This window comes from Alnus glutinosa, chromosome 6 (assembly GCF_958979055.1).
Source record: "Alnus glutinosa chromosome 6, dhAlnGlut1.1, whole genome shotgun sequence".
NCBI classification, from domain to species: Eukaryota; Viridiplantae; Streptophyta; class Magnoliopsida; order Fagales; family Betulaceae; genus Alnus; species Alnus glutinosa.
In genome coordinates, this window is record NC_084891.1 from 1,642,716 (window position 1) to 1,668,963 (window position 26,248).

The 26,248-nt window shown below is 38.6% G+C and overlaps 3 protein-coding genes across 5 annotated transcripts; 1 reads left to right on the top strand and 2 right to left on the bottom strand.

The window, feature by feature from the left end:
* Window positions 1-2,160: 2,160 nt before the first annotated feature.
* LOC133871113 (pentatricopeptide repeat-containing protein At1g62914, mitochondrial-like) lies at window positions 2,161-7,592 on the bottom strand. Its single transcript, XM_062308479.1, is given in 7 exon segments — window positions 2,161-2,469; window positions 3,098-3,137; window positions 4,309-4,349; window positions 4,352-4,433; window positions 4,770-4,865; window positions 5,634-5,663; window positions 6,147-7,592. Coding segments are annotated over 7 exon segments (1,800 nt in total). The 5' UTR covers window positions 7,581-7,592; the 3' UTR covers window positions 2,161-2,392.
* A 3,274-nt stretch (window positions 7,593-10,866) lies between these two features.
* On the top strand, window positions 10,867-17,584 carry LOC133871380 (putative pentatricopeptide repeat-containing protein At1g12700, mitochondrial). 2 transcript variants are annotated; one of them, XM_062308824.1, is made up of 2 exons: window positions 10,867-12,201; window positions 16,490-17,584. In XM_062308824.1, exons 1-2 carry the CDS (start codon window positions 11,962-11,964, stop codon window positions 17,492-17,494), a joined length of 1,245 nt encoding a protein of 414 aa, XP_062164808.1. In that variant the 5' UTR covers window positions 10,867-11,961; the 3' UTR covers window positions 17,495-17,584. The 2 variants fall into 2 exon arrangements, with proteins under 2 accessions (XP_062164808.1, XP_062164807.1); XM_062308823.1 differs by having other exon boundaries at window positions 12,058-12,337; window positions 15,802-17,584.
* A 989-nt stretch (window positions 17,585-18,573) lies between these two features.
* Window positions 18,574-22,248, bottom strand: LOC133871114 (uncharacterized). Of its 2 annotated transcripts, none has more exons than XM_062308481.1 (5): window positions 22,074-22,248; window positions 21,142-21,237; window positions 20,669-20,779; window positions 19,522-19,561; window positions 18,574-18,888 (listed from the first exon to the last, which is right to left on the bottom strand). In XM_062308481.1, exons 1-5 carry the CDS (start codon window positions 22,200-22,202, stop codon window positions 18,812-18,814), a joined length of 453 nt encoding a protein of 150 aa, XP_062164465.1. In that variant the 5' UTR covers window positions 22,203-22,248; the 3' UTR covers window positions 18,574-18,811. The 2 variants fall into 2 exon arrangements, with proteins under 2 accessions (XP_062164465.1, XP_062164464.1); XM_062308480.1 differs by having other exon boundaries at window positions 20,669-20,794.
* Between the last annotated feature and the right edge of the window lie 4,000 nt (window positions 22,249-26,248).

A 26,248-nucleotide genomic window follows, 5' to 3' on the forward strand; every position in this document is an offset into this window, starting at 1 on the left:
AAAATTTTTCGTCTCGAAGACTTCTTTACTCTCGGAAACTTTTTTACTCTCGGAAAATTTCTCGTCTCGGAGAATTCTTTACTCTCGAGAAATTTTTTTGTCTCGGAAACTTTTTTAGTCTCGGGAAATTTTTTGTCTAGGAGACTTTTTTCAGACTCAGGATCTTTCAATCTCGAAATCTTTCTACCTCGGCCTCGGATTTTTCACCCTCGGCTCGGATTTTTTGCCCTTGACTCAGATTTCTGGCATGTAAATCATGTAGGGTACTGCTATGTGTTTCTTTTGTCGGGGTTGCCTCCACTCGACTTCTTTACCAACACTATATTGGCTAGTCATTCGGGATAGTCAACCTCTCGAATGAAACCGGCTTGCAGTAGCTTCTTCACTTCCTCATATATTGCTTGGTTTATTTCTGGAGCAAAATTTCTTCTCGTATGATTTTTTTTTTTTTTGTAGGGATTGTCTCCCCGTTTGGTTCGTTGTCATTACTTTTGTTAGAACAAATGTATATATGTATCGAATAATGATTAGTTTGCATACCTGAGTCGATAAGCTGATTTCCAAGCAACTGTGATTGTTGGCGTTTGATGATGTTTGGAGTCTTTGCTGAGGCTTTGGATGCTCAGACTGGTGTCGAGGCTTTAGTGGTCGAATCCCCTCAACGTGATTCGAGTCATATAAGTTTCTCCGACTTGAATCCTCTCAACGTGATTCAAGTCTCGGCTCGAATCCCCTCAACGTGATTTGAATCATATAAGTTTCTCCGACTTGAATCCCCTCAACATGATTCAAGTCTCGACTCGAATTCCCTCAATGTGATTCGAGTCATATAAGTTTCTCCGACTTGAATCCCCTCAACGTGATTCAAGTCTCGGCTCGAATTTTACCCTTGGGTTGGGATTTATCCTTGGCTCGGATTTTCACGGCTTCGAATTTTATCTTGGGCTTAGATTTTCTCTTTTTGTCATTTCTGCAGAAGATATTAATGAAACACCTTTCCGGTATTTTGGGTGAGCACATGCCTTAACAGGAGCGACTAGTAATGATAATGATGCAATTTCAAGCATTATAAGAAACTTTAAAATATTGTTTCAATGATGTAGCAGGCTATTACACATGTGATTCGATCTACTTCTCTTATGAACTTTGAAATGCGATTCAGATGTGTCTTTGGCTTCGGTATTTTTTTTTTTTAAAGATGTCAGCACTTCGACTAACAACAAAAGAGAATCAGGCACGTAGAGTGTTTTTTTTTTTTTTTTTTAATAATGCCAGGATAAATATATTCAAAATGTTAAGCTAATTAACAAGTGAACATGATAGACTTATCTTACACTTGACGCTCTAATGTCGATATGAGAGTCGGCAGATCCACTAGCAGCATGGATTCCACTTCGGTTATGAGTCGATGGGTGAGTGCCGGACGAGACCGTCCCTGGTAGTTGAAATGCCAGGTTCGGAGCTCGGTAGTCCTCGTTGGTTAGGTTGGTGGCCTTTGGTAGCTTTTTTAGAATATTTTGACCTCGACTAAGCAGGTCTTCCTTTAACTATGGTGATTCCGAAGGTCCCCAGCAATACCATTTTTATTTTTTATTTGAAAGGGGATCTCGGTATCATGTTGAGTGGAGAGAGGTCTCGGTAATGGATCATCCTCTTTTTGTAAGTGCAGACCCGGTATTTGTACAACCACCAAGCTATGAACATTTTGATTGCCTCTGTTTGCCTCGTTACTCTTGGCACTGATCCCATTAAATTATAGGTGTGTATTATGCACATTGTTCAACTCAGCCAAAATTTAGCCCACCTCGATAAACATAATATATATGTATATATGTTTTGAATATTCCATGTGATATACATTAAAAACATTAAAAGAAAATAAAGCTCTCGCACCCTTTTGTCCACGCCAATATGATTAAAAACAAAATCAATTTAAAAGATCTTGCTTTTATCAAATCTAAAAGACAAACAAAAGTACCAAGTTTGATTGGTGTCTACCATTATAACCTCCACACAAGAGTACCGAGTTTGATTAATCCCAATGAAAGCCGAGATGTTGACAGAATCCTCCTTTTCAATGGTAAGTAAGAGCAATCAAAACATTGAGCTTCAATTGAACCAGAAAGGGCAAAGTACAGCAACCCACATCACTCAAGTAGCTAATCCGCAACATTTAAATTATTTTTGAACAGAAGAATTTTTCGAGTACAAATCAATATCATACACAATCCGATATTACATGAAATCAACTGAATTCAGCAAAACAATATCAAATAATGTACACCAGTTTTTGGCCACACTACAGCATTTACCTTATTGTGCCCTAACTTCAAATCCCTTGGTGCCTAGAGGTTGGAACATGATGCTTCGCACCCAACTCTTTCCAGCATGTTCAGTTGCTTTGGACTATAGCTGAGAAGAGTAATTTGTTAAGATCCTGAGAATCCGATTCATGCCTCTCATCATCCCCTGAGACAGTAAAAATAAATTGTTCAATACATACTCTTAAAAAACACTAACTTGCTAGCTGTTTTTTTTGCCATCAGTAACTCATTAACCACCCATCTAGCACATCAGGAAAGGCAGTTAGTTCTTAAAGGCATAAATTACTACAAGAAACATTGCCTTTTAATATCCAACTCACACAAAAATAGCTCACAATTGCAAGGCTGAACCCTTGTTGAATATGGTATAACCGCCTCAAACGAATTTGGTTGTATCTTACGAGATCATTAACAAGCTCTAGCCATTAACCACCCACCCCCATCATGGCTGCCCCACCTTTGTCCCAGGAACGTGCTCATGCCTTAATGAATTTTAGGGCTAAATTGGCCCAAATAAAGATATAAAATAAGGGAATGAATACAGCAAATCAGAAACCTCCAGCCATCCTCTTCTTTTATCAGAAATTTATATATATGTCATGCTGATTTCAGACGTGTAATATTATAGCAATTTTCTCAAATCAATCGCAGTTATACACCATTTCCATCATAAATAATGAAGAAGAAAATCAAGACTGTGCAGGATCCCCAATCAGCTCCGATCAGTATAATTTGTAGAAATTTGAAAATCAATTGCAGTTATACACCCTTACCTGTCCTTGATCTCACTTGAACTGCCCACTCATCAACGATCTACATAATTCAAAGATCAAAACGTGATGAGTGTGTCTTCCAACACTTCGTATGTAGAATCAATGAAGAGATCCGACTATATGTAGCAAGGCTTATTTCTCTAGGCCTTAACAGCATGAAGAAAGCTACCCAAAAATCTTTGCATGGATATTTGCTAATAAGAAAAGCCTCCCCATGTTTTCAATCTTGGTTGCTTGCTGGCAAGTGGTGCAAACACTCCAAACAACACTTGGAAGAAAAAAAAACCTTCCAAGTGATAATTTCTTTTTTTTTTTGGTTAATACACACTCTCTCTCTCTCTCTCTCTCTCCCCCCCCCCCCCCCCCCCCCCCCCTTCCAAAAAATAAATAAATAAGTAGCAGCACCTACTTGACACTCATACCTCCAAAGTTTAAAAGTGACACTCGGCCCCCATAAACTACCTAACAGTGATGAGTGCAGCGCATGTGACGTGAGTTCCATTCAAATTAACGTGAAAAATTAACGGAGGGTGTTAAGTGTTACAGTCAGGTAGTTGGTTGGGTCTGAGTGTCATTTATTGAACTTTGGAGGTACAAGTGCTAAATGGGTGATGCTTTGGGGGTAAAGTGTATCTTCTTCCTCTCTTTTTTCAAGAGTGGAATTATTTTAACTTCCAAAACAATAGTTTGCAATATTAATATACAGATCCTATACTGCTCCATTTGTTCGCTTAAAGATGGGAGAAACTGCATTTTCTCTGCTTTTTTGTCATGCGGATAAGTGAATTGAGCAAAAAGGTTGAAGTTATTAATGAGTTTATTCATGAATCCATAATTATAAGAGATCATCAACTTTGTAAATGGATTAGAGACGAGAAAAAATTACTGGAAAAACATTTTTGGACATCACATAGAGATGAAATCCCTAAATTTGAAAAATGATGGTGTAATTAAAATTCAAATGCCATCATAAGATAGTGAGAGCGTACTTAAAGGAGTAAAAGTTGTGCAGTCCAAATGCAATGTTAAATAAAACAGAGCCAGTCAATTCTTATGCAAAAATTCTCATGATGTACGCAGTTCACCTTCCAATTAGGTTTAATTCAATTTGACCATCAAACGTGTAGGTGAGTTGCTGATTTCTACTACCAAGGACTCCAATATTTTAAGCAAGTGGACTCCACCAAAACAAATTGGCGGGCTAAAACTACCTGGTTGAAGTTAGCAAAGGCTGGATCATCGGAATCACTGGTGAGGGGGTGCCCACAGATGCTTGCATCCGCTGCAGTAACCTTGTGTTCCCAACAAGAGTGGTCCGAGCCTTATCAATCAAATCCTGAAAACATAATCAGTAAGTACGATCAACTTCAGAGTGCCACTCCCTCCTCTCTTTTTTTATTATTATTTTTAACAACAAAAAATAAGGTTCTAAGACTTAATTTTTTTTTATTTATTTATTTTTTTTTTAAGAAAACGCTTTCCTTCTCTTTTCTAATCTTCTTCCAGATTTTTATTCGTTGGTTTGAAAACCATAGAACAGAAATCCCACTCATAGCTACATATAATCGGTTCTCTTTTTAGCGAGATCTCATTTTCCCAAAACCAGGATGAGAGTTTGCACCAGATTATACAAATTCATCTCTTCCTCCAAAGTGCTGAAAAAAGAAAGTACCTGTTTGGCTGCTAGAAGTTCATGACATTGCTCTTTCAAGGTCAACAGATCTTCTTGTATCTTCTTTATCCTAGATACCAACTTCATCGGGTTTGCCTGTAGACAGCATTCAAAACTTCAAATTCCTCCATCATAACGACATGTTGAGTAATACCCAAAAACAAACGGAATGTTCGGTAAAATGAGAATATTATGCTTTTCAGTTTGATCTCAAAATAAAAATAAAATTTGATTTGTTGCTAGTATTATTATAATTTCAAAATAAATGTGCAACCGAATTCGGTCAATAATTAATTCCTTTAAAACAATAGATTTTCTGATCACTAAGATGTGATGTCACTATTGTACTATATTGCAATTAAATTGAACTATCTCTGAGCCAGTGGACGAAGAACCATGTAAATAATTATCACCAACTTCCTCACGTTGAAAAGCTAACCAAATGATACTACTGAAAATTAGTTTCCTACTCCAATGTCCATCCGACCCCAAAAAGAATAAACATAAGGTGTTCACTACATCATATCATAAAAGTGACACATTTGTTCGATCATAATATTTAAATCATTATTCCATAATATTGATAAATTAATTGAAACACTTAAAGTTTAATCTGGTGCGCCAATAAGCATACAACCATCAAGAACCCAAAACTCCAAACAACACACATTCTGCAATAACTCAACATCAACAAAATGTTTTTTTTTTTTTTTTTTGATAAGTAAACATCAACAAAATGTTTAAATAAATCATTAATAAAACAATTCTAGTTACAACACACGTTTACAGATAATTAAGAAAATATAACAAAATAGGATTAGCAATACACAACAGTAGTCCAAAAGATATGAAGGAAAATATTACCTTAATGACTTGCAGCAAATATGTTTGTACCTTACAAATTGGCACTATAAAGGTTAGAATATGAAATTTTGTCCTGCATGTTGAAGAACAAGAAAGCTTTCACACATATATTTGAAAAAATTCTTGTAATGTTTTATCTGCCTGATTAGTAGACAACAAGTTGATCAACATGGTCGCAGTGGTCGCATTTGCCGAGAAACCCTTGTCAACCATCATCTGAAGATATTTCACTACCCATGATGTTTCATTATGTTGCAAGAAACCTTTGATGATTGTGTTATATGTGACATGGTCAGGTGAACAACCATTTTCCTCAATTTTCTCAAATAGCTCCCTCACTTCATTTAGTAGTCCCTCTTTGCAAAGTCCTTTGATCATTATATTGTAAGTCCAAACATTAGGTTGTAAGCCTTTCGTAGGAAGAGTATTAAACAGTTCTCTTGCAGTCGTTAGTTTCCCCGCATTACACATACCATCAATTAAGATGTTGTAAACAACAATACCAATGTCTACCTTTTTGGCTTCCATCTCTTGAAACAATTCCATTGCCTCAGAAAATTGTAGGTTCTTACACAGGCCATCTAACAAAATAGCACAAGTCTGGAGATTTGGAGGTTGGCCACAAACTTGCATCTCATGGAGTAGCTCTAGTGCATTCTTAAGTTTCCCAACTCGGCAAAACCCGCCTATAAGAGTGGTGTAAGTGACAACATCAGGAATCATGTCATTGTTAGTCATTTCATGGAAGAGACTCATTGCATCATCAATTCTTCTATTTTTACAATATACATGGATCAATATGTTATAGCTAACAATAGAAGGCGAACAACCCTTTCTAACCATCGTTTTAAATGCTTTGACAGCTTCATCTATTCTATTTTGCAAACAATAACCATCAATCAAAGAAGTGTAAGTGATTGTGTTAGGCTCTATGCCTCTATGAATCATCACATCAAAAACTTCTTCTGCCTCTGTCAACTTCCCTTCTTTGGAAAATGTGTCCACCAATATGCTGAATGTATTTACATCTGGCATGATTTTCCTTTCAACCATCTCCTTCCATAGTTTAATTGTCTCCTTCCACCGGCCGAAATTGCATAGGCCTTGAATTAAAGAACTGTAAGTGAAAACGTTTGGCTGAATTCCTTTACTAGTCATTTCAGACAAAAAATTCAAAGCCTCAGTTACTAATCTATCCTTACATAAACTATCAATGATTGTACTATACAGCACTACATTAAGTTCAAGATTTCCTTCATCCATCTTTCTTAACAACCCAATAGCTTCACTGGTCTTACCTATTTTACACAAACAATTAATTATCGTTCCGTAGGTAACTATATCAGGTTTGTAGCCTATCTTCTCCATTTTGTTAACCAACTTCACAGCTTCAGCAATTTTACCATGAAGAGAGAGCCCATTGACAAGAGTAGTAAGAATTGTACAGTTCGGTTGAAAACCAAGTTTCAAGATTCTGGCTAAAATACAAAAGCCGAAATCCACCCGGTTCAAATGGCAAAAGCAATTAACCAGAATGCCCAAAGTATAAACATCTGGAGCAATGCCTAGCGGTTCCATTTCTTTAATTAGAGAAATCACGGTTGAGTGATGCTTCATTCTTGCAATTGCAGTCAGCAATTGATTAAAATCCACGACGGCGGGCAAAGGGTGCATGTGAAGCATTCTATCAAACAGGCCTAAGGCATCATCAAGATTCTTAAAGCTGCGAGATCTGCATCGATCTCTCACAGATTTCAAGAACTGTTTGGGGCTTTCAACATTATCTCTATCACTATTGGTAAGTTTAGCAGAAGTCGCACTAAAACAGCGACAATAATAGAACTTTTGAGTATGGAAAGAAAGCCTTAAATGACAATAACGAGGATTGATAAACAAGTGATTGAAGAAGAAAGCAATAGAATTTCTAGACTTAGCAGTCGTACCCATTTCCTGTGGAAGAAAAACAGACCTGATGTACTCTTCTAGAAATGGCTCTGCACAAGAGAAATAAGCACAAGAAGCAGTGGCTCAAGAGAAATGGCCCTTCTTTTCCGCTTTCACAATTTCCCTTACCCTTAACGTTAGAGAGCCGGAGGGTCTGGCTTCTTTACACACGAAATTACACGACGTCGGTTTGATTCAAACGAATAGATCGGACGGATAAGGATGAAGGGCGCCGTTCTAGAGGGGCTTAATGCATGACACGTTACTGAGTAGTTGGCGATAGTTAATGTGGCGGAAGGGTTGGACGGCTGAGATTGGGTAAGAAAAATCTAATGCCTGAGATGAAGCACTTGGGACCATTTAATGAGAAAGGAGGGTGAAGGTTAGTCTTAGAAGATCTAACGGCAGAGGTTAGACAGACAACGGATCACATAGAAAATGAGAAAAAAAAAAAAATATATATATATATGCTATTTATTAATTTGAAGGTAAAAAAATTTCACATTGGCCCCTTTTGGTTTGGGAAAATTACAAAATATCCCCATCTTTTGGAATCGTTATTCATTTGCATTTAGGATTTTGATGGTGCTTGAAAAGAGAGGTCCCCAACTCTTCATTCTTCTACACGCCACGCCCTCATCTGACTCTCTCCTTGGAAATCCACCACTGAAGGAATAATCTCCATACATAATAATGTTTCTAGAGAAAATGACGTTACTAAACCAAGCCCCATACTTGTTTGGCTGCACAACTATTCTTTATAAGTCAAGTATTGTAAGCAATATCCGACCATAATCCAAAAGAAAGTGTATTATAACAACAAATATAAGAATAACAAAGAATGGTGTCGATTTAGCTTTTTATTTTTTTAAGAAAAATATATATAATTTTTCAGTTTTATTTATTTATATTTTTTTTATTGTAATGCACACGTGTCGATTTTCTATTGGGTATGACGTGGTAAATTAACGGCATCTGTTAACTTGGTGGACAACAAATAAGTTTAGGGAGTAATTCGTAATTATAGTTTATCACAATGACCCTTCATTAATTTTTTGTACTGCAATAAGTGATTTGTAATTTAGGCCAACCTCAAGTGCCTAAAGGTTGAAACATCGTGCTTGGCACTTAACTATATTTGAGAAGAGTAATTTGTTAATATCTTGAGAGTCCGATTCATGCCTCTCATCATAGCATAACCTATTTTGAGGAAAGGGTAAAAAGCATGCTGCATAGAGCAAATTTTATTTTTTTTCTAAAATTTGGTAAAACTTTCGAAATAAAAAGCTTGATGAGAATGCTCTAAGTGATTAAATACACTTATCAAAAGAGTAATACTACTATTTACATATTTCATATTGATTGACGTGCCGTAATTCAAGTGGCTATTTTTTCCTTTTTTAGGGTTAAATATTATATAGCCCCCTCAACTAATAATCATTTTTTATGAAGCACCACAAATTGAAAAGTGTCAAGATTTGGCCATTCAAACTGTCAATCTATTCTTCTTTAGATACATCCGTTAATCTTGACCATTATGTTGGATGGAAAATCAAATTTGACCAAAATATTTCAAAAATATCCATATTTTGACCATTGAAAAAGCAAAATTACTATTTCTATTTAATTAATTAGTAGAAAAGACTATTTTTTATTAAAAAAAAGAAAATTATATATTTTATTTAAAAAGAAAAATAGGATTAGGGATAAATGCAAAATCATGCTTTAATAATTAGCTTAAAATACAAATTGCTCGTTGCGATATATAAAAATTAGGGATAAATGCAAAATAAGTCCATGTGATTGGTCTAAATTACAAATCTCTCATTGCAGTATAAAAAATAATTCAGAGGTCTCGAGGTATTCCAAAACAACAATTTCATCCCTACAATCAAATTATGTCAAAACACCTGAGAGATTCCGTTAATGTGCCACGGCAGCACTAATAGAATAATGACATGTATCACTTTTAATAATAAATAAATAAAATATTAAAATCATAAATATATAAAACTTCAAACTTCAAAACTTGAAAATTTACTTTTTTTTTTTAAAAAAAAAAAAAAAGAAAAGAAAAAGAAAAAGGGGTGGCCTCATGCAACCCCTGCCCACAAAGAGGTAGACATGTATGAAAAGTCTTGCGGTTTTGCCAGCGGCTCAACGAAGACAATAAAAAGTTTCATGACACGCCACCGCCCGCCAGCAGCGGGTTGGACGGCCCGCCCACTCGCACTGTTATGGGTATAATTGTTATGAGCTACACGCAGAAGAAGTGTGTGGAGAACATCTGAAGTGGAGGTGGGAGACTTGAAGTGAACGTGTGGGAGGCTTGAAGTAGTTAATGAACATTATTTTACGAGGGGTGCTACACATGCACCCCTCATCCACCCTTCATCCTCCATTTACAATAAAAAAAATTGATTTTAAGCAAAAAGGTATCTCTTATGTCACATCAGAGACACCTTTTTGCTTAAAATCAAATTTTTTAAAGAAAAGAGGGTGATGAAGGGGAGATGAGTGGAGAATGTTTAGCATTTCCCTTATTTTACTGCTTTCTAGCTAAAGGGTAATGGTATACGAGGCTGCATAGTGGGCCAGATCATAGTGGGTAGTTTAGCAATTATTATGTAAGAGGTTATGTAATGGGTTAGTGGGTAGTTATCATGTAATGAGTTAGTGGGTAGTTAGTTAATTTAGATCGTCTCTTGTATTTACTTCAGCTTTGTTATGAATGAAAGGTAACCAAAAAATTATTCAAAGGTTCATCTCTTAACCGCGTGTTAGAGTGAAAAAGAAGATTTGACTCCTTAAAGTGCCAAAACTATTTCTTTTATTGTCTTTTATTATTATTTCATTACAAATCTCACCATCAAATATCCAGCCCATAACACGCACCGTGTCTTTGACTCCCGAATCATTCGCAAACATCTGCCACTCCGACATCTCGTCTATGGAGCATGCCTCCAACACCACGAAATACGCACTCAAGATCTAACGGTTGAAAATAACCACACAAAAAAAGACCTAGTTGAGTGAAATGAGAAAAATGAATTATTTATAGTGTGTTGGTTTCGAATATTATTTTGAATAATATTTTGTTTTTTTTTAAAAAAAAAAATAAATTATATTTTATTTAATTTTTAAAAAATTTTAAATTTTATTTCATAAAGTTAAACTTCGTAATTCGCACAATAAATTTGAATAATATTCAAATTTAACACCCAAACGAACAATTAAAAGGCTAAAATCGGAGAGAGAGGAAGAATGAGTGTAATTTATGGCCGTTGGGGCTTACGAAGAAGAAGACTCACGAAGAATGAATTATTTAACCACGAAATATGGCCGCTGGGACTTACGAAGAACAAGGCTCACCCAAAAGGAAAACTCTGGAAGAGGCGTATTGTGGAGAATCTTCTTTGTCCGTTGTGTGGCACAGAATTTGAATCCAGCACCCATACAGTTTGGCTTTGTGATGCTGCCAAAGCAGTTTGGTCTGAATGCCCGCCCCGTATCCAAAAATTTGTATCTGGGGATATTGACTTCCTGACTCTCTTTGGTAATTTGTGTGCTAGGCTGTCGTTGGATGATCTAGAATTTTTTCCTATGGTGGCCCAGCGGATCTGGTTTAGGCGCAACAGGTTTGTTTTTGAAGGAGTTTTTACCTCCCCCAGTTGTTTGATAAAAGGGGCTAAAGAGACTCTTGCTGAATTCAGGGAAGCTCATGATTCAATGTTTCTAAACATACAACAAAGACCTTTCCCCCTGTCTATCCAGTGGACCAAACCCCCTCAAGGTTTCTCTAAGCTGAACTGGGACGCTACTCTGGACAAAAAACAGAGATTGATGGAGTGGGGGTAGTTGCCCGAGACTCTGAAGGCAAGGTGATTGCGGCTAAGTGCTCCTCCCAACGCTATATCTTAGACCCCTCAATGGCAGAGGCTTTTGGTGCTAGACTATGTGCTGAATTTGGTTTGTTTCTGGGGCTTCGGTCTGTGATTTTAGAGGGAGACGCTTTGGAGGTCGTGGAAGTGCTAAATGGGGTGGATGAGGATGCAAGCAAATTTGGTAACTTGATAGGAGAAACTCGTATTTTATTGAGGAGCTTCGATTGCTGACAATCAAACATGTAAGACGTGAAGGGAACAAGGTAGCTCACACTTTAGCTAATTATGCGGTCTCCCATCCGCAGAACCAAGTTTGGCTTCATTCTTACCCATCTTGCAGACTCTGAGTCAAATTTGTACTCATCTTATTTTTAATACAAGCCCTTTCAAAAAAAAAAAAGAAAAAAAAAAGAAAAGAAAAGATAGAGGAGGAGGAGACTGTTGCAGACTGGAGCGGAGCAAGTACTCTGGAACAGAAGAAAGGGCAAAAAGGTCATTTCATGCTGGAAAACAAAAATCTCAATCATGAGATCGAGGTGAATCTTCTCTTCCTAAGAGACATTCTGACAACTCGGTATCGTGACAACAGAAACGACGTCGTACTCTGGTGTATAATTAAGAACCCAGACCTCTCCCCATCTTCAGAACGCTCCGGTAGATCGCGAACGTTCCTCTTATTTCTACTTCAGATCTGCATCTGCTTCTTCCGTCCGTTTTTCTTTAACTACATCCGGAAATGGGTACTACTCCTAAGTCTAGAAACTCTCTTGCTTTCTTCTTCAATCATTATTCTCATGTAAGGGTTTCTTTCCATGCTCAAATTTTTTATTATTGTTGTCGTAGTTTTAGTGCTACTTCTGCAAACACTACCAATATGTTATGTGTTTTTCTTGAGTGAAGGGGAATTAGGGAAGAACATGATAGAAATAGAGGGTAAAATGATGAATAAAGGCTCTTGGAGAGGCCTATCTCTCTTACAAACTATGGGCTCTTCGAGAGGCCCGAGCTCTCCAGGACTAACTACTAACTAGACTCAATATTCTCTCTTTTTCATACCTTCCTTCTCCATTCTATGGGATTTTATAGGAGAATGTCTTTTGCCACCTCATCCCCTTCTAGAACATTTTGGCCAACCGAATATTGTTAGCTCCTAGATACCTCCAGCTCACTACCTTCTAGAATACCCCTTATATCCCTTACATACCCATTATATCCCTTACATTGCCCCACCCTTTAAAGCACCTCGCCCTCGAGGTGCGTTTTGAAAATTACAAAGAAAAATAAAATAAACCAACTAAATAAAATAAACACAGCAAACAAAATAAACTACCCAAAGCAAATAAAAAGCCCTAGTTAAAAATGTTTTGGGCTCCAAACAGCAACCATACGCTAGCCCATTCAGTTTTGTGGGAATGTGCAAAGAAAATCCAGCTGTCCTCACACTTCCAAGCACCGTGAACCTTCTAGGATCCATTGCCACCATATATAACGTTTTTGGCATCCATTGCCACATGATGCATGCCCAAGTGCCATCAGCTTCTGCCACGTGGACCTCCACAATGGCCAAGATCCAAGCTCAATACTGTTATCCTTGAACCTTCTAGAAATTCTCACCCATGCAAAACGATTTTGCAGCCATGGCCACGTTGGCACCCATTGTCGTCTGTCATGGAATCTGCAGTCATGGAATGTGGCTGTCGTCATCTTGTAGTAACGGAATGTTCGTGGCCCTGCAAACAGCTCTGTGGTGAAGCTCATCTGGCTTCGAATCATGCCCCTCCATTGCCGAAGCTTCAAAAACATACACCAAGAAACGGCAATGTCTTCCCCATATAAAACACAGCAGCATCCATGGCCATGTGGGCACCCAGTGTCGTCTTCCTCACACAGCGTCTCCGTGCACCCAAGGAGCTCGAGAAACGTCGGTAATGCCAACGTCATTTGCGTCCGTGAAAAATGCCTTAGGTCCCTGCCACCCGGTATCAGCATCCACGGCAGCCACCAACAAGAAAACTTCCAACGCCATCGGTGTGTGAAGATGACCAAAAGCACAGCCCGATCAGCCATTTCCTCAAACACTTTGAGCCCAAAATCCAAAAGCCCGCAAATCACATACATATCAATCATAGTTTTGCCAAGGTACAAATCAGAAACAATCCCACCAATCAAAAGCGTTTGTGCATGAATCTGCCGCCCTAAATCCACGTCAAAACAAGCCTTAAAAAACGCACAAAAAATGAACAACACAGGCCAACGAGCTTGCTTCCCTGTAAGTGTAGCCCCATTGTTGATATGAAACCTGGCAGAATCTATTATACCAGGATATGGAAGCTTAGAAACGAAGGCCAAAACCATACGAAGTGGAACAAGAATAAAAAGGCCAAGGAAGCTGATGACAATTAAAAACCCAATCATTTCGCTTAATATAAAGCACATCAAGATCAGAGGTCTGGCCGGAAGGAGGACGGGTTTGATTTGTGCCTTGGGCTCCTTCCTCTTCCATGAACGGTGCCGAAGGTCCCTGCCTATAGATATCAGCACCCACGGTGTCTGCCGACCAGGGAGCTTCCAACGCCATCGGTGGTGCGTGAAACTAACAATATATTTCAGAGCACGAGAAATCCTCCATAAATTCACCAAAATGTTCGAAAGCCATACCTCAATGCGATTGTTCGAAAGCTGGAACACAAATGAGTTCCAGAGCTGAATCGGTGCAGTCACTTTTGTTTCCAACGGAAGAGGCGGCTCGATCATGGCCCTTGATTCGACGTTCCAAAGCTGAACCGCCACCTTCGGCTCCATCACCGCGGCTGGGTCGAAACCTTCGTCGTGGAGGCGGATGCCTTCGGCCAAGGCCAATGCGTCTGGCCGGATTGAAGTGTTCCCGGCCTCGGCTGTTCGGTCAAGTGGAGCCCGAGCAACTCGGCTGTCCGGGGCAAAGGGAACCCGATCATCGCTTCTGTCCGAGCTGTGATCTGTAAAAGTTCCAGAAATTCTTACACATGCAAAGAAAATTTGCATAGTCCAAAAAACCACCAGCGTCTGCCACGTTGATCTCCCCCTGTCAAAGACCCATTCGCAACACAGGTCAGGCATTTCCACGAGCACCATAATTGCACCGGTGCTCAGCCGTTGTTGTTGAGTGCTGAGATATTGAACTGCCATGTAGCTAGGTGGACCCTCTGGACACGTAGCGTCCAAGCTCTTCACGGCCACTGCTCTGTTCAGGGGCACTGAGCTGCAACTTCTACCAGAGAAAAACACCCGAGGTGTGCCATGGCTTCCATTGACCTCGCCATCCAAGTCGTCAGCCGTGGCATCTTCGTCGTATTCCACTGGCTCTATCTGAGTCGGCTTCACCATTGGAGGCCACTCGTCCCTTCCCCTTGTCAGCGTGGACAGATCGAGACTCTTGGTTGAAATGGATTCTGCTACAATTTCGTTGAGGATGCCGGTCGGTTTGAGAGCTAAGAAGCTCTCGGGCTGTGGATCGTCGACCCCTCCGAATGGGTTTGGTATGATTTTGCTCTGGACTTCCGTGGCACAAAGACGCAGACCCGGTTTTGCGAATTTGATATCCTCTTTGGTTGCATCTTCTTCCTCGAGGTCTGGTACAATCTCAAGAAGATTGTGCTTGAGATTGTGCAAGTGACGCCCAAATTGGCGTGTGTTCTCCACCGAAGCCTTCATCGTTTCTTGCATTTGATCTACTAACTCCAACATCTTTTGCAGGATTAGATCTTGGCTCATTCCAGCGTAGCAATTCTGTCGAGAAAGATGGGCATCGTGATATTGCCATAGAGGTGCCATGGTAGAGAATGTGGAATGTAATACGAGAAGAAGAAAAAAAAAATGGTGGATAACAAAAGCTAGGCAAAATTTTCTCGGTAAAACAGAGACAGTAGAAGCGAAGGAAAGAAAAAAAAAAATGTGAGGAAACAGAGACGGTGGAAGTCGTGGGTGAGGAAGGAGTGGCTCTGATACCACTTGTTATGTGTTTTTCTTGAGTGAAGGGGAATTAGGGAAGAACATGATAGAAATAGAGGGTAAAATGATGAATAAAGGCTCTTGGAGAGGCCTATCTCTCTTACAAACTATGGGCTCTTCGAGAGGCCCGAGCTCTCCAGGACTAACTACTAACTAGACTCAATATTCTCTCTTTTTCATACCTTCCTTCTCCATTCTATGGGATTTTATAGGAGAATGTCTTTTGCCACCTCATCCCCTTCTAGAACATTTTGGCCAACCGAATATTGTTAGCTCCTAGATACCTCCAGCTCACTACCTTCTAGAATACCCCTTATATCCCTTACATACCCATTATATCCCTTACACAATAGTGGTAGAGATATCGTGGAAAGCCCCAAACAGTTCTTGAAATCTGTGAGAGATCGATGCAGATCTCGAAGCTTAAGGAATCTTGATGATGCCTTGCCCCTGTTTCATAGAATGCTTCGCATGAACCCTTTACCTTCCATCGTGGATTTTAATCATTTACTGAGTGCAATTGCAAGAATGAAGCATCACTCAACTGTGATTTCTCTGATTAAAGAAATGGAAATGTCAGGAATTGCTCCTGATGTTTATATTCTGAGCGTTTTGATTAATTGCTTATGTCATTTGAAGCGGGTGGATTTCGGCTTCTCTGTCTTAGCAAGAATCTTGAAACTTGGTTTTCAACCGAATTGTATAATTCTTAGTACTCTTGTCAAGGGGCTCTCTCTTCAGGGTAAAATTGTTGAAGCGGCGAAGTTAGTTAACAAAATGGAGAAGATAGGCTATAAACCTAGTACAATTACTTATGGAACGATAATGAATTGTTTGTGTAAAATAGGTAAGACCAATGAAGCTATTGGGTTGCTTAGAAAGATGGAAGAAGGAAAGCTTGAACTTAATGTAGTGCTATATAATATAATCATTGATAGTTTATGTAAAGATAGATTAGTAAATGAGGCTTTGAATTTTTTCTCTGAATTGACAAATCGAGGAATAATGCCAGACGTCTTCACTTACAGTTCTTTAATTCAGGGCCTATGCAATTTCAGCCAGTGGAATGAGGCAACTAAACTATGGAATGAGATGGTGGAAAGGAAAATCATGCCAGATATGTATACATTTAACATATGGGTGGACACACTTGGCAAAGAGGGGATGTTGAAAGAGGCCAAAGAGGTTTTTGATGTGATGATTCAGAGGGGCTTAAAGCCTGATATAGTCACTTACAATTCTTTGATTGACGGTTACTGCTTGCAAAATAGAATGGATGAGGCTGTCAAAACATTTAATATGATGGTTGGCAAGGGTTGTTTGCCTTGTGTTGTTAGCTATAGCATATTGATCCATGGCTATTGTAAAAATAAAAGAATTGATGAGGCGATGAGTTTCTTCCATGAAATGTCCACAAAGGGAATTTTTCCCGATGTTGCCACTTACAGTACTCTTATCGGAGGGTTTTGCCGAGTTGGGAGACCTAAAGCTGCGTTAGAGCTACTCCAGGAGATGCAAGTTTATGGCCAACATCCAGATCTCCAAACTTATGCTATTTTGTTAGATGGCCTGTGTAAGAATTTACACTTTTATGAGGCAATGGCATTGTTTCAAGAGATGGAGGACAAAAAGTTAGACCTTGGTATTGTGATTTACAGCATCTTGATTGATGGTATGTGTAATGACGGGAACCTTACAACTGCAAAAGAACTCTTTAATGCTCTTCGTACCAAAGGTTTGCAACCTAATGTTCGGACTTACACGATAATGATCAAAGGGCTTTGCAAAAAAGGACTACTAAATGAAGCGAGGGAGTTACTTGAGAAAATGGATGAGAACAATTGTTCACCTGACCAAGTCACGTATAACACAATCATCCAAGGCTTCTTGCGATATAATGAGATATCATGGGCATTGAAATATCTCCAGATAATGGTTGGCAAGGGTTTCTCAGCAAATGCAACCATTGCCACCATTTTGATCAACTTGTTGTCTACTAATCAAGCAGATAAAACATTACAAGATTTTTTTCAAAAGTCTGTGTGAAAGGTTTCTAATTCTCCAACATGCAGGACGAATTTTATTTTCTTACTTTTACTGGGCAATCCGTAAGGAATAATAACATATTTGTTGCAAGTTTTCTTTTCATGTCTTTTGGACTATTGTTGTGTATTGTTTTTCCTATTTTGTCATCTTTTTTTACTATTATTTGTAAACTTGTGTCATAATTAAAATTGTTTTCTTAAAGTTTAAACATTTTGTTGATACAGAGTTGGTGCAGAATATTGTTCAGGTGGAGTTTGGGGGTTCTTAATGCTTATATGTTTATTGTCCTTTATCTTGTAAATCGCCATAAGTTTCCCACTATCGGTGGGTAAATCTCAAATGATTCTCTCAATTTCAAGTGACATAGATGTATCTATTTTATTCTCCAAATTAGATTTCATAGACCTAATGATGTATGTGTTAACATATAATGAACATATTATCACGTCATTTAAATTTTTTAAATGATATAACATCATGTATATTATTAGATATAATAAAACAAAATAAAATGAATTCTTTTTGTTTCACTTAAAATGAAGAGGATCCTGATCCATTTCGAATATCTTCTTTAAAGCAAAGAAAATGCAAGTAGAGAGAGAGAGGGACACATGAAGACCTATTTTGTTCAGTATCTTCTCGGCTATAGTGCCCAAATTTTTTATAGCCTATGAGCGAAATTATAGGTGTGTCTTATGCACATTGTTCAACTCAGCCAAAATTTAGCCCACCTCGATAAACATAATATATATGTATATATGTTTTGAATATTCCATGTGATATACATTAAAAACATTAAAAGAAAATAAAGCTCTCGCACCCTTTTGTCCACGCCAATATGATTAAAAACAAAATCAATTTAAAAGATCTTGCTTTTATCAAATCTAAAAGACAAACAAAAGTACCAAGTTTGATTGGTGTCTACCATTATAACCTCCACACAAGAGTACCGAGTTTGATTAATCCCAATGAAAGCCGAGATGTTGACACAATCCTCCTTTTCAATGGTAAGAGCAATCAAAACATTGAGCTTCAATTGAACCAGAAAGGGCAAAGTACAGCAACCCACATCACTCAAGTAGCTAATCCGCAACATTTAAATTATTTTTGAACAGAAGAATTTTTCGAGTACAAATCAATATCATACACAATATGTTATTACATGAAATCAACTGAATTCAACAAAACAATATCAAAAAATGTACACCAGTTTTTGGCCACTACAGTATTTACCTTATTTATTGTGCCCTAATTTCAAATCCCTTGGTGCCTAGAGGTTGGAACATGATGCTTAGCACCCAACCCTTTCCAGCATGTTCAGTTGCTTTGGACTATAGCTGAGAAGAGTAATTTGTTAATATCCTGAGAATCCGATTCATGCCTCTCATCATCCCCTGAGACAGTAAAAATAAATTGTTCAATACATATTCTTAAAAAACACTAACTTGCTAGCTGTTTTTTTTTTTTTGTCATCAGTAACTCATTAACCACCCATCTAGCACATCAGGAAAGGCAGTTAGTTCTTAAAGGCATAAATTCCTACAAGAAACATTGCCTTTTAATATCCAACTCACACAAGAATAGCTCACAAATGCAAGGCTGAACCCTTGTTGAATATGGCATAACCGCCTCAAACGAATTTGGTTGTATCTTAAGAGATCATTAACAAGCTCTAGCCATTAACCACCCACCCCCATCATGGCTGCCCCACCTTTGTCCCAGGAATGTGCTTATGCCTTAATGAATTTTAGGGCTAAATTGGCTCAAATAAAGATATAAAATAAGGGAATGAATACAGCAAATCAGAAACCTCCTGCCATCCTTTTCTTTTATCAGAAATTTACATATATGTCATGTTGATTCCAGTCGTGTAATATGAAAGCAATTTTCTCAAATCAATCGCAGTTATACACCATTTCAATCATGAATAATGAAGAAGAAAATCAAGACTGAGCGGGACCACCAATCAGCTCCCATCAGTATAATTTGTAGAAATTTGAAAATCAATTGCAGTTATACACCCTTACCAGTCCTGGATCTCACTTGAACTGCCCACTCATCAACGATCTGCATAATTCAAAGATCAAAAGGTGATGAGTGTCTTCCAACACTTCGTATGTAGAATCAATGAAGAGATCTGACTATGTGTAGCGAGGCTTATTTCTCTAGGCCTTATCAGCATGAAGAAAGCTACCCAAAAATCTTTGCATGGATATTTGCTAATAAGAAAAGCCTCCCCATGTTTTCAATCTTGGTTGCTTGCTGGCAAGTGGTACAAACACTCCAAACAACACTTGGAAAAAAAAACCTTCCAAGTGATCATTTCTTTTTCTTTTTTTTGGAAAATACCCTCCCCCCCCAAAATAAATAAATAAATAAGTAAGTAAATGTAGTAGCACCTTTTTGGCACTCATACCTCCAAAGTTTAAAAGTGACACTCGGCCCCCATAAACTACCTAACAGTGACGAATGCAGCGCATGTGACGTGAGTTCCATTCAAATTGACGGGAAAAATTAACGGAGGGTGTTAGGTGTTACAGTTAGGTAGTTGGTAGGTTTGAGTGTCATTTATTGAACTTTGGAGGTACAAGTGCCAAAGGGATGATACTTTGGGGGTAAAGTGTATTTTCTTCCTCTCTTTTTTCAAGAGTGGGATTATTATAACTTCCAAAACAATAGTTAGCAATATTAATATACAGATCCTATACTGCTCCATTTGTTTGCTTAAAGATGGGAGAAACTGCATTTTGTTTGCTTTTTTGTCACGCGGATGAGTGAATTGAGCAAAAAGGTTGAAGTTATTAATAAGTTTATTCATGAATCCATAATTAACATCAACTTTGTAAATGGACCAGAGAAGAGAAAAAATTACTGGAAAAACATTTTTGGACATCACATAGAGATGAAATCCCTTAATTTGAAAAATGCCATCATAAGATAGTGAGAGCATACTTAAAGGAGTAAAAGTTGTGCAGTGCAAATGCAATGTTAAATAAAACAGAGCCAGTCAATTCTTATGCAAAAATTCTCATGATGTACGCAGTTCACCTTCCAATTAGGTTTAATTTATTTAGACCATCAAACGTGTCGGAGAGTTGCTGATTTCTACTACCAAGGACTCCAATATTTTAAGCAAGTGGACTCCGCCAAAACAAATTGGAGGACTAAAACTACCTGGTTGAAGTTAGCAAATGCTGGATCATCGGAATCACTGGTGAGGGGGATGCCCACAGATGCTTGCATCCGCTGCAGTAAACTTCTGTTCCCAACAAGAGTGGTCCGAGCCTTATCAATCAAATCCTGAAAACATAATCAGTAAGTATGATCAACTTCAGAATGCCACTCCGTCCTCTCTTTTTTTATTATTATTATTATTTTTAACAACAACAAAAAAAATAAGGTTCTAAGACTTAAATTTTTATTTTTTTTTTTTAAAAAAAAAAAAAACGCTTTCCTTCTCTTTTCTAATCTTCTTCCAGATTTTTATTCATTGGTTTGAAAACCATAGAACAGAAATCCCACTCATAGCTTCATAAAATCGATTCTCTTTTTAGTGAGATCTCATTTTCCCAAAACCAGGAAGAGAGTTTGTACCAGATTATACAAATTCTTATCTCTTCCTCCAAAGTGTTGAAAAAATAAAGTACCTGTTTGGCTGCTAGAAGTTCATGACATTGCTCTTTCAAGGTCAACAGGTCTTCTTGTATCTTCTTTATCCTAGACACCAACTTCATCGGGTTTGCCTGTAGACAGCATTCAAAACTTCAAATTCCTCCATCATAACGACATGTTGAGTAATACCCAAAAACAAACGGAATGTTCGGTAAGATGAGAATATTACTCTTGAAAGAAAAAGAAAATCGGAAGGCCCCCATTAACAATTAATTGGTTTCTCAATAAATGAAAAATAAAGACTTTAAATGAGCAAATAAGACCCTTCGAAGTTTCTCAACTTCATCGGGTTTGCCTGTAGACAGCATTCAAAACTTCAAATTCCTCCACCATAACAACATGTTGAGTAATACCCAAAAACAAATGGAATGCTCGGTAAAATGAGAATATTATGTTTTTCAGTTTCTAAGTAACAATTACTTGGTTTCTCAATGAATGAAAAATAAAGACTTTAAATGAGCCACGAAATAAAGAAAATAAGACCCTTCGAAGTTTATTTCCTTAAAATTTTTAGGCAAATCATCCAAAACTCATATTACTCATTGTTTTTCTTCGCAAAAAGAATGAATCAAATATTATCTTTAGAAGACAAATCTTGAGGACGAAGGTTCCCTATTTCAACAGTTTCTCCGCAATTTCCCAGCAATCAAACATGCCTATGACTACAAAGACAAACTGAATTAATAATCAGTTTCCAAAATAGATGATTTAAAAGAAAGAAAGCAATTCAAATTTAATTTAAAAGAAAATGGGGAAACATTGAGTTTCCATAGCTATACACTCTTTTACTGTTTCCTCAGCAACCAAACCTAGCCTTATGTCGAAATTGAGTATGAAATTCAACCCAAAAAAGAAGAAGAAAAGAGTCCCAACTAAAATTCTTGCTTACTAATTAAATTGTGCTTACCTTGTCCGGGTACACTTGTTGAAACTCCTTCTCGAGCCTGTGCTGAACCACCGTGAGATCATGGTTCGCCTTTGTGAAGATATTCACCAAGCCCTCCGTTGCTTGATGGTGTTCCTCATTGTGCCCCATTCTCTCTCTCTCTCTCTAGGGCTTTTCACTCTCAGAGAAATCCCCGCCTGCGCCTTTTGAGTTTGATTTTAAGGCGCAAAATGTTTTTTTTTTTTTAAAAAAAAAAAAAAAAAACTGTGCTACAAGTCGTTGAACGAGTGTAAATGGGTTGAGCTTACTAAATTAGGGTCCCAAAGAACTTTTTCTTATTCAGTTTATTAGATTTATGTATGTCTTTAAAACTATGTGATTTTGACATATATTTTTAACATGATTAACAAAATATGTGATTCTCACGTTCATCATTGAAAATATAAGGATAAATATTAATTTAATAAATTGAATTTGAACGATTTTCAATAACCCTTTTTTTAAAAAAAAAAAAAAAAAAATCACTGTCTAATAAGTAAAACTCATAAACATATAATCATTATATTAACATGTGAGAAGGTGGTCTAATTTCACAAATTGATGTGCTCCAAACGGTCAAATAAACGATGAAGTTGGAAATCTGACATCGTTGTGTTGGCTCTAATACCATGTTGATGAATACCCGATATTTAGTTAGGAGAGACAACAATAACTCTTTTAAAGTATAACATACCGTAAATGAATCCAATTAAGATTGGAAACAAACCACAAGTTCTTAATAATTTTCAATGTTTTGTTATTTACACTTGTTCCATATTTATATTACTCTCCAACTACTAAAGCAATATGTAAAAAAAAGGTTGACTATTATAATTAAGCCTCGTTTAGTTCGCGGAATAGATCCCCTAATTCTTTTATTTTGTAGGGATTTATTCCTATGAATAGTTATTCACTTATTCCTATAAAAATAACTATCCTATTATGAAGAGGAATATGTATATTCCTCTAAAAAAAAAAATTAAAGAAATAGCCATTCATAGAGGAATAAACTATATTTTTCAAATAAATAAACAAAAAAAAGACCACTCATATTGTTTTTTATTTTCTCTAATATATATATATATATATATATATATATATTAAAAAAAAAAAAACCCCACTACACATGAATACTGTTGGGAAATCCACCTTTCCCGACAAGGGCATTCACCGACCAAGAATGATCCGAGCAGCCCGAATGTCAAATGCATCATTAACCGACAAGGGGCAATAATTGTAAGACTGATTAAAGGACGCGATTAGATAACTGAACGCCAGGAAATCCGGGATTCACTGGAAGCCCATATTTCACAAGCGATAAGTCAATCTATCAGTCACTATTTGGAGTGTACCCGAACACTGCTCATGCCAGAAGAGATCATGTCCTTGAAAAGCCGGAATGGCTTTACCTAGCCATAATTACGACAGTCTATAAATAGTAAGATCCAAGTATTAAGTTTTTTGGACTCTCTCTCTCTCTCTCTAATACATCTGTCTAATTTGGACGTTGGAGGAGGACCGCTGGGGAAACCCACAGTGTGTCCTTATTATCTTTGTAGGTTATTCGGAGGCATTCATTGAGGACGGTGTCTCCACGTCACTGGTCGGAAACTCCATCAACAGTTTGGCGCCGTCTGTGGAAACGTTTGTCGTTCTTGCGAAATATATTTGTACATCTGACATGGTGACTACGAGATCAGAAGCATTGAGAGGCTCGTGGGGGAATTGGGTGAGGAAGCACCAAGAGCGAGGAGAAACCTCTTCCAAATCTTCCCCCACATTGGAGATCCTCAACGAGAGGATAGCCTGAATGGGAAAGGAAATGCAGGAGTTTGAGGAAAAGAATGCTGCAGCGACGCAATGCGAAAGATTCGCACTCAGCAACTTTGCAACCCGATGAAAACATAGTCGGGGAGGATGAAACAAAAGCCAGAGATCAAGGAGGTCGGGAGGAAAAAGTGAAGACTCATGATACTGTGAGTCAAAGGCCTCCAAAGTGCAAAGCATCGAAAAAGGTGGATAAGAAGCTCAAGGAAATCATTGAGAAGCTGGAGCAGAGGTGCGACTTGTTGTCGGTAGCAGCACAGCACCAACATAATGGGAGTACATCGAAAGTTGGGGACCTGTTCCATAAATTGGTTTCCCCATTCGCTAACAAGGTGGCCTCATTTCGTCTCCCTGAAAAGTTTAAAGTCCCTGATATCAAAACCTACACTGGACAAGAAGACCTGGTTGAGCACCTGGATAATTATCGCGCTCACCTTGAGTTGCAGGGAACGCCAGATGAGGTGGCATGCCTAGCTTACCCGTTAACTCTATCGGGGAATGCCCGAGACTGGTATAGGAGGCTTCCCCCCAAGTCTATCCGAAATTTTGATGAGTTCGGAAAGATGTTTCTGACACAGTTTATGGCTGGAATCGTGAGGAGAAAGCCGGCTGGGACACTGATGTCAATACAACAAGGGGCGAGATGAATTGCTTAAAGAATTCCTTCAACGATTCAATCAGGCAAGGCTTACCACAGAAAGTCCCACTAAAGAGTTCGTTCATTCGGCCCTCTACCAGGGGATCAAGAAAGACGGGCCACTAATGGCCGACCTAGCCCGGAAATTGACATGTTACCTCCATGAATTCATGGAAAGGGCTGATGAGTTTATCAATCAAGAAGAAACACTTTGGGCTTTACTCGGGAAAGAGTCCACCCAAGCTTCTAGTTCGGGGGAAAAGTCAAAGAAAAAGAAGAAGGAGTTCCATAAGAGGCAAGATGCAACAGAACTTGGGATCAAGAAGAAATTCCATGAATATAACTGGACCCCCCTCAATGCACCTATCGAGGAAGTTCTAGCAGTGATTAAGACGGATCCTATGTACTAGAAGCCGCCGAAAATAGTCGGGACTCCCCATCCTAGAACGGCTCATCGCTATTGCGCTTTCCATGAGTCGAAGGGGCATAGCACAGAAACTTCTAGGTCCTTGCGAGCCTTGATTGAAAAATTCATTGAGAACGGGAAGTTAGTCCGTTTCCTGGCGAGTCAATGGGGCCAACAAGGGTATGGCCGAAATTCTCAACCCGAAGAACGAAGGAGCCAGCCCCAGAGATATCGGGAAGAGCCAAGGGAAAGGATGAAGCGTACCTGGGATCGCGATAAGGAGCCTAGTAACTGACCATCCGATCAGGATAGACGAGAGAGAAGCAGGAGTCAAGCACGACAGCCTGGTCGGAAAAATCTTCTTGAAATTCATACAATATCTGGTGACTTTGGGGGAGGAGGCGATTATAGTGCAGCGCGAAAAGCGTATGCAAGGCACCTGATGGACTTTGAAATTTATTCGGTCCAGAGACCGCCAAAGATGAGGAAGTACGAGAATCAAATTATCGGCTTTTCAAACGAAGATTTCGTGGGGTTGTCACTCCCCCACTCGGATGCTTTAGTTGTGACCTTAGCTATCGCCAACCATAACATACACAGGGTTCTGGTCGACACCGGAAGTTCAACTGACATAATATACAAGTCAGCCTTCGAGCTGATGAGCATAGATCAAGGAAAATTGGTCCCAACATGGGGCCCCCTAGTTGGATTCTCTGGATAGCAAGTCCTCCCGATCGGGGCCATTGAGCTCCTGGTCATGGCGGGAACCTGCACCCTGCAGAAGACAATTATGGTGAAGTTCCTAGTTGTGGATGGACGGTCGGCTTACAACGTCATATTGGGAAGACCGGCTTTGAATGAGTTGGGGGCCATAACCTCAACCCCGCATCTGTGCATGAAATTCCCAACAGACGCGGGAGTCGGAGTAGTCAGAGGAGACCAGAAGTCCGCCCGCGTGTGTTATAACGCTACCTTGAAGGCCAGGTCCGGAGGGGATGCCGGGAAGGAAAAGAAAAAGCAATTACAGTCCGCGGAGCCGATCGAAGACTTAGAAGAATTCAAAATTGGAGGTCCAGGAAGAAAAATAAAGATTGGCTCCCAACTTCCTGAAGAGTTAAAGGAGGGGCTGGTTATGTTCCTCAAAAGTAATAGCGACGTATTTGCATAGAATCATGAAGACATGCCCGGCATTGACCCCTCAATAATTGTGCATAGACTGAATGTAGACCCCAGTTCCAGACCAATCAAACAGAGAAGGAGAACTTTTGCACCCGAAAGAAACCAGGC